The following is a 15,412-nucleotide window of genomic DNA, read 5'->3' on the forward strand; positions in this document are numbered from 1 at the left end:
CCTGCACTGAGCAAGGTGTTGGACTCAATGGTCTTGTAGGCTCCTTCCAACCCTACTATTCTTTGAGTCTATGATTCTATTTCACTCTCTGGCTCACAGCGAAAGAGGGCTCATGAGCAGACCTGGCTTGCGACTGGAGGACAAACAGGTCGCCCTGGCCCCTCCCTGAAAACCGTTCTTTTGCCTACAGGCATTTGTGCACACATGCTGACCAGCAAGGGGAAAAAACCCAGTAGTTCCTGGGGAATGTTCTGTATATGCACAGCTTATTGTGCATGCCCAATGTTCCTCCTAGCCGAAACAGGAAGCAACTAAGTATGGACACAGTGCGTTGCGCTGTCACACTGCATCACATCGCTTTGCACGGAGGAAAGAAGGTGCAAATAAGGTCTGGAGGGGAGTAGTGGGAGGTGGGTTAGGCAGGGTTCTGACCCCTTTGCCCCTCCCAGCAGGCCATCCTTGCTCTTACCATTGGCCCTGCTGGCTGAGGCTGATGGAAATTGTAGTCCAAAACGTCTGGAGGGCACCAGGTTGTCTATTCCTGGATTACACAGAACACATGTAGGTGAGGGGCTAGCAGGCATGACCCTGCTCCCTTTCTACCTAAGTTCATTGTAAATACAAAATTTCTTAGGTTAAGATAAGAACATAAACATCAATATTTTCCATAGTTCCACCTCCCACTCTCTTTAAGGATGGGAGTGGATGGAAGTTAAAACTTTAAACTTGCAATTAGTGAGATCATTTTACAAAACACAACATATGAACAGTCATCATTTACTAAACCCAGGATTTTTAAAAATAGCAACATGAATCAAAACAGAACTTAAAAACAACAGAGATTAAAGCTGTATTAAATCATTTAAAAGCTTTAACTCATCCAGAGTGTTTAACTGTTCTAAAAGAAAGGGAAAATAGCGATATCCTTTGAAAAAACGAAAGGGTTTAAAAAATATATGGCAACTTTTGTTTTGCCAGTAAAAGGGATAGGAATGATCACTTGTGCCACATCTTGCTCTAACTTGCGCATGGCAGAGTGCCTAAATCCGGCTTCTTCCAGGCAAATAATTAATCCATGATGCAACACTCAAGCACGTTTTTGGGTTTTTTGCCCTCGATGACTTTGTTCTACATCTAAACACAGAAATGGGAGCTATATGTTTGGACCAACATCCCCAAAATAAAAGTTTTGTCGAAGTCAGTGGAACTACAACAACTTTGGATTAGAGATCAGAATATATAAGCAATCTTGGTTGAAAAATATCTGACATTTTTAAAAGTTCTTCCACATAACAAGGCAACAAGGCAACAGAAGTCTAATGTGCAAATCTCATTGGGTGCTGAACACTGAGAGCTTAGTTACACTGACAGTCCTTCAAATACTTGCATTCCTCTGGCCAGAGATTCCAGGGTGCATTTTTCCAATCTGGAGACTTCTGAACAGCAGAGTTGGAATAAATTTGATTAATGTTTATGCATTCCGAAGGTTAACTGCCAGCTGGCCATTCTACAGATGTACAATGGCAGCTAGCTGGTAGTGAAACATGTAAACTAGTTCAATCACAGTGGTAAACGGCCAGGACACCACCAAAGTAGGAGGGTCTAAACAGCTATGCACGTCTTACTGGTAATTGGATTCGGGGAGGGTGGGACAGATGGTTTCCTAAAGTGTGTGTCATGATGATCCCGCTAGGACTGCTGAAAGAGAGGAGGGTCTGAAAGGAGAGTGAGATTTGGCGCTATCAACGGCTACTAGGCTTGAGGGTTATGTGCTACCTCCACTACCTGGAGTACTCCAGTTGCTGGGGAACATGGGTGGGAGGGTGCTGCTGCACTCATGTCCTGCTTGTGGGTTTCCTGTGGGCAGCTGGCTGGCCACTGTGCAAACAGACTGCTGGACTAGATGGACCCTTGGTCTGATCCAGCAGGGCTCTTCTTACGTTCTTATGACAGGGTTTGAGAAACATCAGATCAGCACAGTTTTGTAATAGAAACGTAGGAAGCTGCCTTATAGTGAGTCCATCTAGCCCAGTACTGCTGGCACTGACTGGCAGCGGCTCTCCAGGATTTCAGGAAGGTTTTCCTAGCCCTACCTGGAGATGCTGGGGATTGAACCTGGGCCTTCTGCATACAAAGCAGGTGCTCTACCACTGAGCTACAGCCCTCATCGAAAACTGCAAAAGGCAGAGGCGGACTGGCTAGTGGCTTCAGTGGGCAATCACTTGAAGGGCCACCAGACTCAGGGCTGCAGCAGCTCAGACTAGCCATTAAGAAGTTATCAACAGTGCACGTATTACAAGACGTTCCCCATTCATGCTAAACTAGAGCCACAATCCCTTGTTAAAGAGACGTTGCAGCATCCAATAGACACAAAACAAATGCAGCCTAAGATCCATAGACCCAACAGGTAGAAGCCAAAGCGGAGATCACTGATTAGGCATTTCATGGTAATGCCCACAGTAGGTTCTCAAATTCCCAAATGTACCCATTGGACCAATAAGCATCTTCCACCCTAAGGCAGCCCAGCGGGCCCCTTCCTTCATGACTATGGAAGCCAGCTGGGAAGGGAGGTCACACAACCAGCAATTTGCGCCTAAAGGGAGAAGGTGCCAGGGCTCATGCTTATCTCCAACTTCCCACCCTTCAACTTAAAAAGCGCTGCCTCTCATTTCAAGATGTCCAGGGCACTTTTGTCAGGCTACAACGTGGGTGAAGGGAATGGGCTTCACATAGAATTGGGTGGGGGGACCTGCTTCTTTAGGGTGGCCAGATGCAAAATAGGACAGGGCTCCTGCATCTTTAATTTTTGCACAGAAGAGGAAATTTCAGCAGGTGTCATTTGTCATAAAGGTACACCTGCTGAAATTCCCTCTTTCACACGTTAATTAAAGGTACAGGAGCCCTGTTCTCTTTTGCATCTGGCCACCTTACAGTTCTTCCTTGCTGCTTCACAAGTTCCAAGGACGTGCCCCAGTAAGTCTTTGGCCCACCCTCCTGTCTTCCAGATGATGCTAGATTAGAACTCCCATCATCCCCAGCCATCCTGGCTGGAATGATCGGAACTGGAGTCTGGCACCATCCGGAGGGCACCAGATCGGGGGAGTCTGTTTGGTTCAGATTAAGACTGCACTGAATAGCAGAAGAATGCCTTCTCTCTTGGGCACAGCCTGGTCTGTCCCTTCCCACCCATTTCGTCTCCAGGGAAAAAAGGCAGGAGGGAAAGGAAAGGTCTGAATGTGCCTCCATTCACTCACTGGCTGCAGTCTCTTTCTCTCTCTCTCTCTCGCTGTGAGCTAGCTCTCAAGTTTTGTAAACAAGTTTCCACCCTTGCAAATAGCTATGGTGACCACGTATTTCTTGTTTTATGCATTGTGTACCGTTCCCAGAAACACACATATGCCAACGCATGATTACAGGGCTAGTAGCATCATTAGGATTTCACAGGAGGCAATGCCTTAAAAACTGGTTGGCACTGTCTTTCCCAAAGCTGTAGTACAATCTTTTAAAAATTGGTGCTAAGGTACCTGTTGAGGAATTATTTCTCCATTTCAGAAGGATGCCGTGAGAAAGGTAGTATAATGCAGCAGCAGCTGCAAATAATTCTTTCCCCCACTCTCCTTTTCTCTATTAATGTGCAGTCAGTGTGGCGTAGCCAGTGTGGTGTAGTGGTTAGAGTGTCGGACAGGAATTCAGGAGACCAGGGTTCTAGACCCCACTCAGCCATGAAGCTCACTGGGTGAGTTTGGACCAGTCACTGACTCTCAGCCTAGTCTACCTCACAGGGTTGTTGTACATATAAAATGGAGAGGAGGAAGACCATGTATTGCACCTTGGGCTCCTTGGAGGAAAGGCAGGCTATAAATGTAACAAACAAATAAAAATAAATAAATAGTCTCAGCCTGTTTCTCAAGGGCAGCCTGTTTACAGCCCAATCTATTTATAAATATGTCTGGCACCCAGTTAGAGAAATTTTAGCTGATTAAAACCCAAACAATTAATTGACTGAACAATAAAATATGCACAAAGTATGCTAAGCCTTAAGAAGGATGTTGTGGAGCTGGAGGGGGTGCAGAGAGGGGCAGAATGTCAAGGAACTGGAGCAACTCTCTGAAGGAATGTTACAGCATTTCAGGCTTTGTAGCTAGGAAATGAGGTGAGGAACAGGGGACTTGATAGAGGCGTATAATACGAGGCATGATGGAGAAAAGGTGGATAGGAAGAAGTTTTTCTCCCTTTCTCATAATCCTAGAATCCAATGGGATCATCCCATGAAACTGAATGGTGGGAGATTCAGGAAAGATAAAAGGAAGTGCTTCTTCACACAGCACACAGTTAAACTATGAAGTCTGTCACCACAAGATGTAGTGACGGCCACCAATCTGGATGGCCTTAAAAGGGGATTTGACAAATTCTTGGAGAAGGCTATCAATGGCTTCTAGCCCTGATGGCTTTATGCTACCTCCAGGATCAGAGGCAGGATGCCTGTGTGCACCAGTTGCTGGGGGAAATGAGCAGGGGAGTGCTACTGCACTCATGTCCTATTTGTGGGTTTCCCGTAGGAATTTGGTCAGCTACTGTAGGAACAGAATGCTGGGCTAGATGGGCCTTTGTTCTGATCCCAGCAGGGCTGTCACATTCTTACATGAATAAACAATTGTTCTGAAGAAGGAAATGGAACGTTTTGTGTGTGTGTGTGTGTGTGTGTTTAGATCATGCATGAACTTGTCTAAGCAGACACCATCTTCTAAGAGGCACACTTTCATGGACAAGACTGGGTTTTGTGTGTGTAAGCAATGTCGCTACTAAGACAGTGTGTGCCAGTATGTGTACTTTTATAAGTACATGTTAAATATTTTCAATACACTATTTTATTTTTTAAAGTGTATTAGGGACACCTTTTAACTCAATTAAGTGGTAGAGCACATATTTTGCATGCAGAAGGGTCCAGGTTCGATCCCCGGCATCTCCAGGTAGGGCTAGGAAAGACTCCTGCCTGAAACTCTGGCGAGCCGCTGCCAGTCAGTGTCGACAATACTGGGCTAGATGGACCCATGGTCTGAGTCAGTATAAGGCAGCTTCCTATGTTCCTATTAATCAACCAAACCAGTTGATTAACCACTGGAAGTGTGGTGTAATGGAAAGTCCAGCACCTAAGAAATCAAAGTTCAACCCCTTGGTCAGCCATGAAACTCACTGGATGAACTTGGGCTGTGGCCTGTCTGTCTGTCTGTCTCTCTCACACACACACATACACACACACACACACCCAACATAGGAATGTGCCTTAGATCAAGTCAGACCATCGGTCCATCTAGGTCAGTACTGTCTACGCTGACTGGCAGCGTCAAAGTTTTTTGTCACGAGTCTTTCCCAGGCCTACTTGAAGAAGCTAAGGACTGAACCTTGGCCCTTCTTCATACAAAGCAGGTGTTCTACTACTGAGCTGTGGCACTGCCCACATAATATAGTATCTTGTGGAGGACTGTGATGTGCTTTCCACACACAGGACAGACAATATCTATCTATCTATCTATCTATCTATCTATCTATCTATCTATCTATCTATCTATCTATCATCCCTGAGCAGCAAGGATGTCCTTGCTTTTCCCCAGCCCATCTTTTGTGTCTCATCTCGGTATGTGATTGTTCATAACGGATTTCGTATCCCCTAACCTGTTTGGATAAACAAATTTCTGCATTTGTCTTGGATTTGAAGGCTACAGAGGCAAGTGCTTTCATCTTAATACACAAATGGAAGAAAAGCTAAGCAAGAGACTTACTTGTTGATGAATCTGATGGGTGAGCAGTGGGAGTGGTGGAATTATTTTCTTGGGAAGCCACTGAAACAAAACACATGTACATATTGATAAATATTTGCGCTGTTTTACCTTTCAAAGCCCCAAATCTTCGTGTTCATAATTCCTAGGTAGCCATATAATATCTCCATACAAATCTAAAAAATGACATTTACACAACTTGAGCACTCTGTTGTTGTTGTTGTTCAGTCGTGTCCGACTCTTCGTGACCCCATGGACCATAGCACGCCAGGCCTTCCTGTCCTCCGCTCTCTCCTGGAGCGTGCTCAAGTCCATATTCACTGCATCAGTGATGCTATCTAGCCATCTCATCCTCTGCCGTCCCCTTCTCCTTTTGCCTTCAGTCTTTCCCAGCATCAGGGTCTTTTCCAGAGATGTACCAGTAAACAACTCTCCCCTATGAGATGACCTCCTCATAGTACAGGAGACTAGTGCCAGGTGGAACCAAAATATTACACCTCTAGCGACTTGCCACAGATGGTAGATGGAAGTTGTATTCATTTGAAAGTTTGCAAACCACTCTGGAGACATTCTGTCACACAGCCCACTAAGGCCAATGGAACTACATATTTGCATAGGATGGCTTCTTTATGGTAAAAGTTCCATCAAGCTTGGGATATTAATGATAATCTCCAAAAATCTGACCTGGAGAAATTAACATCAACCCACCTGTCTGAAAGAAGAATGCATCCCGCCTAAGCCATTTTCACAGTATGACCACTTGCTAGGAACTTGAGTGGGAGGGTGATGTTGGACTCATGTCCTGCCTGTGGGCTTCCCATTGGCATCTGATAGACCACTGCGTGAGCAGAATGCTGGACAAGATAGGGCTTTGGTCTGATCCAGCAGGGCTCTTATGAGTTGGCTGGGAGTTTGCATTTACATCTGAATGGGATTTCCATACTGTGACAATGATGCAGTCAGTAACGGCATCTGTCTAGCAGCCCATACAGCAAAGTTTCTTTGGAAAGATATATTTGGTGAAATCCTGTTTGATGGGTCTTTCACCATAATGCTGCAAACTTATGCAAACTTACTTGTGAGTAGTTCCCACTGAATTTAGTGGGAGTTAATTACTTCAGCTGAGCGATGAAGCTAGCCCAGGTTGATTCCACAATCTCAGTCCAGCAACCCACTGATTATTGTGTACAAACCTTGGGTCCTCATGCTTTCTCCTCACACCTCCCCTTGCATGGCTGACTTCAGGGAAGATATTACGGTTTGTTAAACCACAGTTTCCAGTAACATCCAAACCAAGAAATGGATCAGATTCTGTTTCATATCCTGATTTGTAAGCAGTGTTTAAACCAACATTTCCTGGTTTGGATGTCACTGGAAATGGTGGTTTAAAAAACCACAGTATGTTCCCCTAGGCTGAGCCCAAGGCCTTATCAGACTGAGATCAAGATGTCTGAACCAGGCCAGTGTTTCCTGTGTGATTGCAAACTTCCACCTGCTAGATGCAGTGCTTCACTGTTCTATGCTACCACTTACACACCTTATGCCACCACTATGAATGCCTCCTTCCACTGCTTTCAGAGAGAGAGCAAGAGAGATAAGCCTGTGCATCCTCCACAGATAAGCTCTGGGATAAGCACAGAGGCTCACCATGGAGGATATTAGACTGCTAGCGTTAAAGAGCCAGTAGCATGCAGCTTCTGTCTCACGGCTCTTTGTTCTACCTGTATAGTTGCCAGGGAATTTTGCAACCCATCCCAGGCACATGGTAAGTTGGGTGACATACCTGATCCAGAAACGACAAAGTGGAAAAAGGAAAACATGCATTTAAGATCAACAGATATACAGAGCCTGCATAGGAAGGGAGGCCCCAAAACTGGAGTAAGTAACTGGTGCTCAGTTTCATATGGCTCCCACAACTTTGCCAGCTGGCCTACTGGGAAGACACCTATCTCCTTGCCCCTAGTTGTCCATGCATCGGCTGCTCGCTGTCTTTCTTCTGCTATCTGTGGGGATTAATTCCCCCTTTATTCTACTTTTCTGTTATTGCTGCTGCTTTTTTTGTTGGTTTAGAATTTGGGGTTTTATGTATTGTGTTTGTTTAAAAACTTATTGGGAATTGCTTTGAGTTTTTGCAAGAAAAGCCACCACAAAAAAGGCAAATAAGAATAAAAAAATTAGGATTGCTAGCTCTTCCTGACAGATATTCAGTGTCTTTAATACCTGAAGGACAACAGGCAGGAATTCAACAGGTACTTCTTCACCATATAAATTCTGCACTGGGAAAAGCTGTATCAACAGTATCAGCTGAACTTCCCTGTCAGTTCAAGTTACAAGAAACCTGTCCTCTACATGCTGCGGTATCAGTTGAAACTATGCATATGAGGCATGTTTTTGCTTTTCCTCCCTGCCATATATGCCTGTGCATGTATACAAACCCATCTTGCCTTCATGCTATTTGTGTCTTTCTCCCAAACACTTGGCAAGGGATCAATGTCCCACTGCTGCAAGGCACATAGAAATTGCAGGGTCTTAAGCTCAATTTCTAACCCACCGTTTTGAAATATCTCTAAGGTCCTTCAGGCCCCTTTTGTAATATTTATGGCATCCAGAAAATCTCTCTCCCACCCTCCTCCTGTTGCTTCTCCTCAGGGATCTCCAAAATTAAAAATTGCCCCCATGACTTTTTGCCTTCTAAAGAAAATCAAGTATTTTTCTTTCTTAAAGAAAACTTGACACAGGTCCCTAGGACTCTCCTGTGAGGTTATCGGAGGAGGTGTGGGGGAAGTTCATCAGGTGCAACTCTTCCTGTCACCACACTACTACCACGGGACAAGCTGCAGCTGTGCAACCTCCGAAGTCTTAAAGCAAGGGTACAGAATTGCCTTTGGCCCAAGAGCCGACATCCATTTCAGAGAAGCTCTCAGGGGCTGCATTCCTGTGATGGGTGGGGACAAAAGGGGGTGAGGCCACAGGGGCAGAACCCAAAATGCCAGCATATTTTAGCTTAGAGCTCCTATTGCTAGTAACTAAGGAGAGATGTTTCAACCTCTCAGAATAGGGGAAAAGCTGCACAGAAGCCCGGAAACCACAAGACGATCGGTGGTTGGGAGAAAGGGGGTATAGCCATCTGGGAAACCTTGGAGGGCCAAATTTGGCGCCCAGGCCTGAGGTTTTGCACCCCTGCCTTTGTCTGCCCACCGTAATGTCAGTATTTAGCGAAATCTAATTGGATGCACTGCACTGCAAAGTGGGGATAGGCATTGACCCCAGTCAATGAATCTAGGCAGTTAGAAGAAAGCTTCAATCTGAGTCTCTGCGTATCCAATGCCCTGACTGTCTGCTACTGGCAAGGTGGGAGGAGCAACGGAGGTGATTTTTGCCTCTCTGTTTTTCTTTTACAAAGTCTTCCTCTAAACGAGCCTTTGAGCCCATCTAGAGAAGGTGTGCTGCTGGGGGCAGGGCCGGTATAGGATTTCTTATATCCTGGCCAATCCTCATCCCTCCCTGTCCACGGGAATGCCCCCTTTTCCCTCCCTCCAAGGCTGCATTTGCGACCTTGGGAAGCAGCTGGCATGGCGCTTTCTGTGGCGGCTCCAAGGGGGCAGGGGCTCGGAGTCTCTGGCCTCAGGAGAGAAACTCCAAACAATCCTATGGTCCCAGACCATAGCATTGTTCTCTCTGAGTGATATCAATGTTTCCCACACCAGTTGGATAAATGATCCTAGCCATCGTAGCCACCTTAGCCAATCAGGGATCATGTACTGAACATGATGATCACTGAGGGTAAATGCAGGTCATTCAGTGACAGCATTGCTTCTTAAATAGGCAAACAATTTTGTCTTCTTTTACGGCAACCCCTGGGGGTAAAGTATTGCCAAAGAAGTGGTGCCTTCTGACACTGATGAAAAAGCTCATGAAAATCATCCCCCCTTTTGAGTTAGCCATAATAATATTTACATAGTGCATTAGCGTGGTCAAAACATGCTAGATGCAATGTAAGGATGGCCATGCAAAGGTATATTTTGGTTCTAATACATACATCTGTTCTCTGGCACAAGGGCTGGGGAGAGTAGGTTGGAATAGTGAGAAAACAGATGGGAAAATTAGAACAGACATAGAAGGTCATACGGAGAAATACTGGGATACATACATATCACTCGACGGGGTTTTCTAGTTTTTAATTTTTAGAAAAACCTAACAAGTTGCTTTTGCCAACCAGGAGTACAAGAACTTTCCTTGTCCAAATGAAATCTGAAATTTTCTGTATTCTTCTTGGAAAATGACCACTGCAACTATCATTTGCTCCTCCCCCCCCCCAATCACTTCCTGGCATATAGAAGGGGAAGAAATGGAAGCAGTGACAGATTTTACTTTCTTGGGCTCCAAGATCACCGCAGACGGTGACCGTAGCCATGAAATTAAAAGACGCTTGCTCCTTGGGAGGAAAGCTATGGCACACCTAGATGGCACAGTAAGAAGCAGAGACATCACCTTGCCGACAAAGGTTCGTATAATCAAAGCTATGGTTTTCCCAGTAGTAATGTATGGCTGTGAGAGCTGGACTATAAGGAAGACTGAGCACCGAAGAACTGATGCTTCCGAACTGTGGCGCTGGAGAAGACTCTTACGAGTCCCCTGGACTGCAAGGAGGTCAAATCAGTCCATCCTAGAGGAAATCAACCCTGACTGCTCATTGGAAGGACAGAGACTGAAGCTGAAGCGCAAATGCGAAGAGAAAACTCCCTGGAAAAGACCCTGATGCTGGGAAAGATTGAAGGCAAAAGGAGAAGGGGACAGCAGAGGATGAGATGGCTAGATAGTATCACCGATGCAACTTGAGCACACTCTGGGAGAGAGCGGAGGACCAGAAAGGCTGGTGTGCTATGGTCCATGGGGTCATGAAGAGTTGGACACGACTTAACGACTGAACAACAACAACAACAACAACTCCCAATAATGCCTACCTCATGTCATTTACCCCAAGTCATGCGGTCACAACATTTTGTGTTTGCCTGCCTCTGTTCCACATGATTGTCTGCTGATGGTAGATTTAGGAGGAGAAATGTGAAATGCTACAATGTCATAAATGAGGTAATTTCCGTTAAATGTCATGGAGTGGGAAACTAGATTCCCAATGGCTATTTACCATCAAGTCTAGTTTGGCCTTCAGCATGAGGCCATAAATCAGCTTAGATAGAGTTATGCAAGTTATGCTTATTTCTGGAAAGTTTCCCATTTTTCCCAGATAGACCCTGAGATGTTGCTGAAGTTGTAATATAACTTAGGAGGAAATTGTGCTACCTACCTTGCTAAGAGTAAATCTCAGCTGCAATGTATTCAGCTACACATTAAATTTTGTACAATTCCATTCAATGGGGCAATAAGGGCTGATTTATTGCTCTGAGAATGATAGTGTAAATCCCAAAGTATCTTCTTGCAGCAGCTAGCTAATATTTTTCCATCCAGCCTGCTTAGCAGTGTCATGCAGTCCATTACAAGGAGAGGCCATCTCAAACAGGGATGGTCAACTTCTCAGGGGTCATTCTATCCTCCAGTCACTAATCTGTGGACTGGACAATCCAACACTCATGGAAGATCAGGCTTGTTGGCACAATTGGTAGCAAAGGCTCTACAGCAGGGATGGGCAACTTGTGGCCCTCCAGATGTTTTGGTCTACAACTCCCATGATTTCTCACCACTGGCTGTGCTGGCTGGGGCTGATGGGAGGTGCCAGCCAAAACATCTGGACGGCTACAAGTTGCCCACCCCTGCTCTATAGGTACAGAGCACATGACTTCTGATGGCATGAAGTCAACAGCCGGGGTGCCAAGGACCGACTGGGGATCCTGAAAGATCCTCTTAAGAAGCAGATGAGCAGTGACTGTCTGCCTTCCCACACCCAGCATTCCTCAGCCTGCCAGGTGGCTGGGGAATGCTGGGAATTGTAGGGCTTTCTCCGTCTATTAATGCACAGGATTGTGCCTTAAATATGTGTAACAGGGTGCATTCTTTCTTACCTGATACCCTCCACTCCCTTTGCTCTGTTGTCTTCCCTCCAAAATTGAAACTGTGAGGTCCTTGAGACAGGGATCTGTCTTTTTGCTTATGTTACTTGCTAAAGAGCCAGGAGCGCGACAGAAATAATACTAATAGTAATTGTCGCCCCTAAAAGTGGAACCTTGTGCAAAATCTTTTACCACATCTGGATTAAAGGGCTGGGGCTGATGGGAGCTGCAGTCCAATAACCATCAGATGAGGGCTACAAGTTGCCCACCATAACGAAACAGGAAGCAGGGTTGAGTTCTATGGAACTTACTCTTCAGTAAATATGCTTACAATTTGCAGCACTGCTTGGAAGGAAGTTCTTTGGAAAGCAATGTGATTTGCTTCCAAGGTGATCTTTTGCCTCAGCAAGACAAAGCTTTGTTTACACACTCTGGCCTTTGCTTTGATTTTATGGAGATTGTTCACTGGGCTTGCCAGTTCAAACCTCCTCCCTGGAAGCATTCAAGGACCAGAATGTAACAAGCCCTCTATTTTAGGGCCTTTTAAAAATCACTGCACTGTTTATTACTTGCAGCAGAGTTAATAAATATGCAATGTGGATGTCCCAGCTGTGAACAGAACTCAGTGACCTCGAGCCACACTAAGCCTGTGTTTTGCAATGGGTACAATGCAGGATTTGCTGTCCTGGATTTAAGGCTGGGTTCACAAGATGGTCCCTTTGCTGTAGGGAAAAAAGTAATTAGGTGGGACCTGCAACAGTGTGGAATTCTTGTCTGGCTCTTCTTCACAGGGTGCTTCCAGACTGAGGATTCATAGCACCACTAATCAAAAGGCAAAAATCCTTAACTTATTTTTTTTCTGATACGTAAAATGATGAAAGAAGCAGTGGAAAAGCATGGAAGGCTTACGAGTGGAAGATATCGGCAGTCTGGCCACCCACCCACCCCATAAGACTCCATAAAATGCGGCAAGATGACTGCAGGATAAAAGCATTATGTGGCTAGACATGGGCCTGTTTTGTGGATCCTTCCCTTTTAGTTTTCTTTACCTAAATACTTTTTGCACATTTGCAAACTTCAGGGTTCCCTCACAGGCCTGCCAATATTTCCCCTCTTGTGTGTGGATGGAGCCAATTTGGCTGCATAAGAAATGGCACTTATATCTGAACATTAGAAATAGAAAGAATGTCACTGTTATATATTAAATAAAGGAAGTCTCCAGTATCTTGTGTCTCTCCTCTGAACACACAAAGAATCACTGATCCATAGACCAGTTGTGTCTACTTTGACTGGCAGCTGATCTCCAGTGATTCCAATAGATTCCAGCCCCGCTACACACACACACACACACACGTTTGACTGGAGATTCGATATTTGGTTTGGAATTGAATCCAGGACCTTTTACAATGCAAATCATGTGCTCTACCACTGAGCTGCAGCCCTTCTTCCAGTTTGCAGTGAAACCTCGAAGATGTGAACCGCAGGTCACCAAGAGGTCTGCAATGATTTCATAGTAAGAAAGCAAAAATGACAGAAAAATTTTGTGGCACCTTAAAGAATAACACAGTTATTCCGCAATAAGCTTTTGTGGACGCTGTCCACTTGATCAGATGTACGTCGTGGCCTGTGCCCACGAAAACTGATGCCAAAATTAATTTGTCAAGTCCTAAAGATGCCATGGGGCGCTCTGTCGTTTTTTGCTGCAACAGGCTGACACTTCTACTCGTCTGGAAATAGTAAGAAAGAACTCCGTTCGCTACAAGGGCTGAGTTGTACCCCCATGGCCCACTCTGAAACAGGCAACCCACTTTTGGAGTAGTCGCCGGCGACTTGACCAACGCGTGCGGCATCCACCCTTCCGCAACCTGGGGCCCTCCAGAAACTTGGGACTACAGCTCCCACCAGCCCCAGTCCGCGTGGCCAATGGTCCGGGATGATGGGGAACCGTTGTCCAAGGCATCTGGAGGGCAACAGTTTGGGGAAGGCTGGAGTGACCTTGGGATGCATCAGTTCCGAAAAGGAAGCGTGTGAGGGAGCCTGAGAAAAATAAAATCTCACGGATGAACGCAGTAACTTTTTTGCTTGCGGGTGTCTGCGGGGTGGGAAGCGGGCTGCGCTTCCCGAGATGACTTACCCAAGTCCGCGGCAAAGCAGAGCGAGACGAGCACGACCACCGGCAGCACCAGCAGCGACTTCATGGTTGTCTCGCGCGGGAAGCCCCCAGCTACAGCCGAGTTTCTCGAGCGTGGAGGAGCAAACAGGAGTAAACGCAGCAAAGACCGCGCTCGCCGCTAGCCCGAGTCCCGCGCGCCGCCCGGCCGCCGCTCCCTCCGTGCGCAACGAGGCGCGGCTGCTACTGTGAGGCGCCCGGGGCTGTTTCCCACGTGATGGAGGCCGAGGAGGAGGAGGAGGAGGAGGAGGGGGACGGGAAGACGGCGGGCTTGGGCGGGGAAGCCGCCGAGGCGCGCAATTGGCCCTTTGTCTCAGGAAGCGGCTGCTCCGTCTCGGCGGGCAACTTCTTCGCTTCGCCGGCGCGCCCCTCAGATCCGGCAGCGTGCGGGGCTGGCCCAGATGAACAGGGGCACGTTGCCGCCTGAGGGGGCGCAGCAAATGGCGCCCCCAGCCGAAGGCGAGGTGCGCGGTGCCTAAGCCTGGCCAAGTCATTTGGGAACATGAGACAGAAATGCCCACGAAAACCTTTCCCCATGCGGGGTGGGGGGATGAAATGCAATAACAATTCATTAAATAACAATTCGCTGCCCTAAGTGACACCCCGGAAGCACCTCGCTTTGCTGCCTCCCATTGGCTGGCTTCACGCAACGGGTTGTGTGTTGTGTGAACCCAGCCATGCTAGCAAACCATGGTTTGTTCACCGTGAAGAACCCATGAAAAGAATCCATGGTTTGTTGTTGGGTTGTGAACTGTGATTTATGCGTGGTTAACAAACTGGTTTGTTAGCAAAGCTGGGTTCGCACAACACAACAACCCAAGGTTCAATAACAACCCATACTCAACCTCGAGTCTTGGTTGTCGTGTTGTGTGAACCCAGCCATTGCCTAACGATAGGCCTGGCCATGCTGAGAAACTTACCTACAAATATATTATTAATCATAACAACTAAGAGATTTGTGTATTCTTTTACCTTTATATCCAACTTTTCCTCCAAAGAGCTCATGGCCACATACATGGCTTTCTCCACACCCACCCCATTTTATCCTCACAACAACTTTGTGGGGTAGGTTTGGCTGAGAGAGAGGGTCCAAAGTCACCCTGTGGGCATGACGGCTGAGTGGAGATTTGAGCTTGGGTTTCTCCAGTCCTAGTTCCACACTCTAACCCAGCCTTCCTCACCCTGTGCCCTCCAGATTTTTTGTACTTCAGTTCCCATCAGCCCCAGGCAACATGGCCAAGGCTCAGGAATTCTGTTATCCCAGAATTCCTGACCATGTTTGTTGTAGTCCAAAATATCTGGAGGGCACAAGGTTGGGGAAGGCTGCTTTATTTAACCCAAGGGTGAGGAACTTCTGGTTCTCCAGAAGTTGTTGGACTCCAGCTCTGTTGGGGCCAGGCAGCATGACCCATAATCAGGGATGATGGGAGTTGTAGTCCAGCAATATCTGGAGGCTCACA

General features: G+C 46.5%; 1 protein-coding gene across 4 annotated transcripts in view; it reads right to left on the reverse strand.

Moving 5' to 3' along the window:
- Window positions 1–14,164, reverse strand: part of TMEM123 (transmembrane protein 123) — a 52,308-nt gene extending 38,144 nt beyond the window's left edge. For all 4 annotated transcript variants that reach the window (XR_014788968.1, XR_014788967.1, XR_014788966.1 and 1 more), the window contains exons 1-2: window positions 13,917–14,164; window positions 5,781–5,840 (exon numbers count right to left, since the gene is read on the reverse strand). Coding sequence is in view for 1 of the 4 variants with exons in the window: in XM_084842666.1 (XP_084698792.1) it covers window positions 5,781–5,840; window positions 13,917–13,980 (124 nt within the window). In the remaining 3 variants the exon portion in view is untranslated. The remainder of the gene's footprint in view (window positions 1–5,780; window positions 5,841–13,916) is intronic.
- Window positions 14,165–15,412: the final 1,248 nt, after the last annotated feature.

This window comes from Heloderma suspectum, chromosome 3 (assembly GCF_057233095.1).
Source record: "Heloderma suspectum isolate Gila_16-S chromosome 3, 16-S_ref, whole genome shotgun sequence".
NCBI classification, from domain to species: Eukaryota; Metazoa; Chordata; class Lepidosauria; order Squamata; family Helodermatidae; genus Heloderma; species Heloderma suspectum.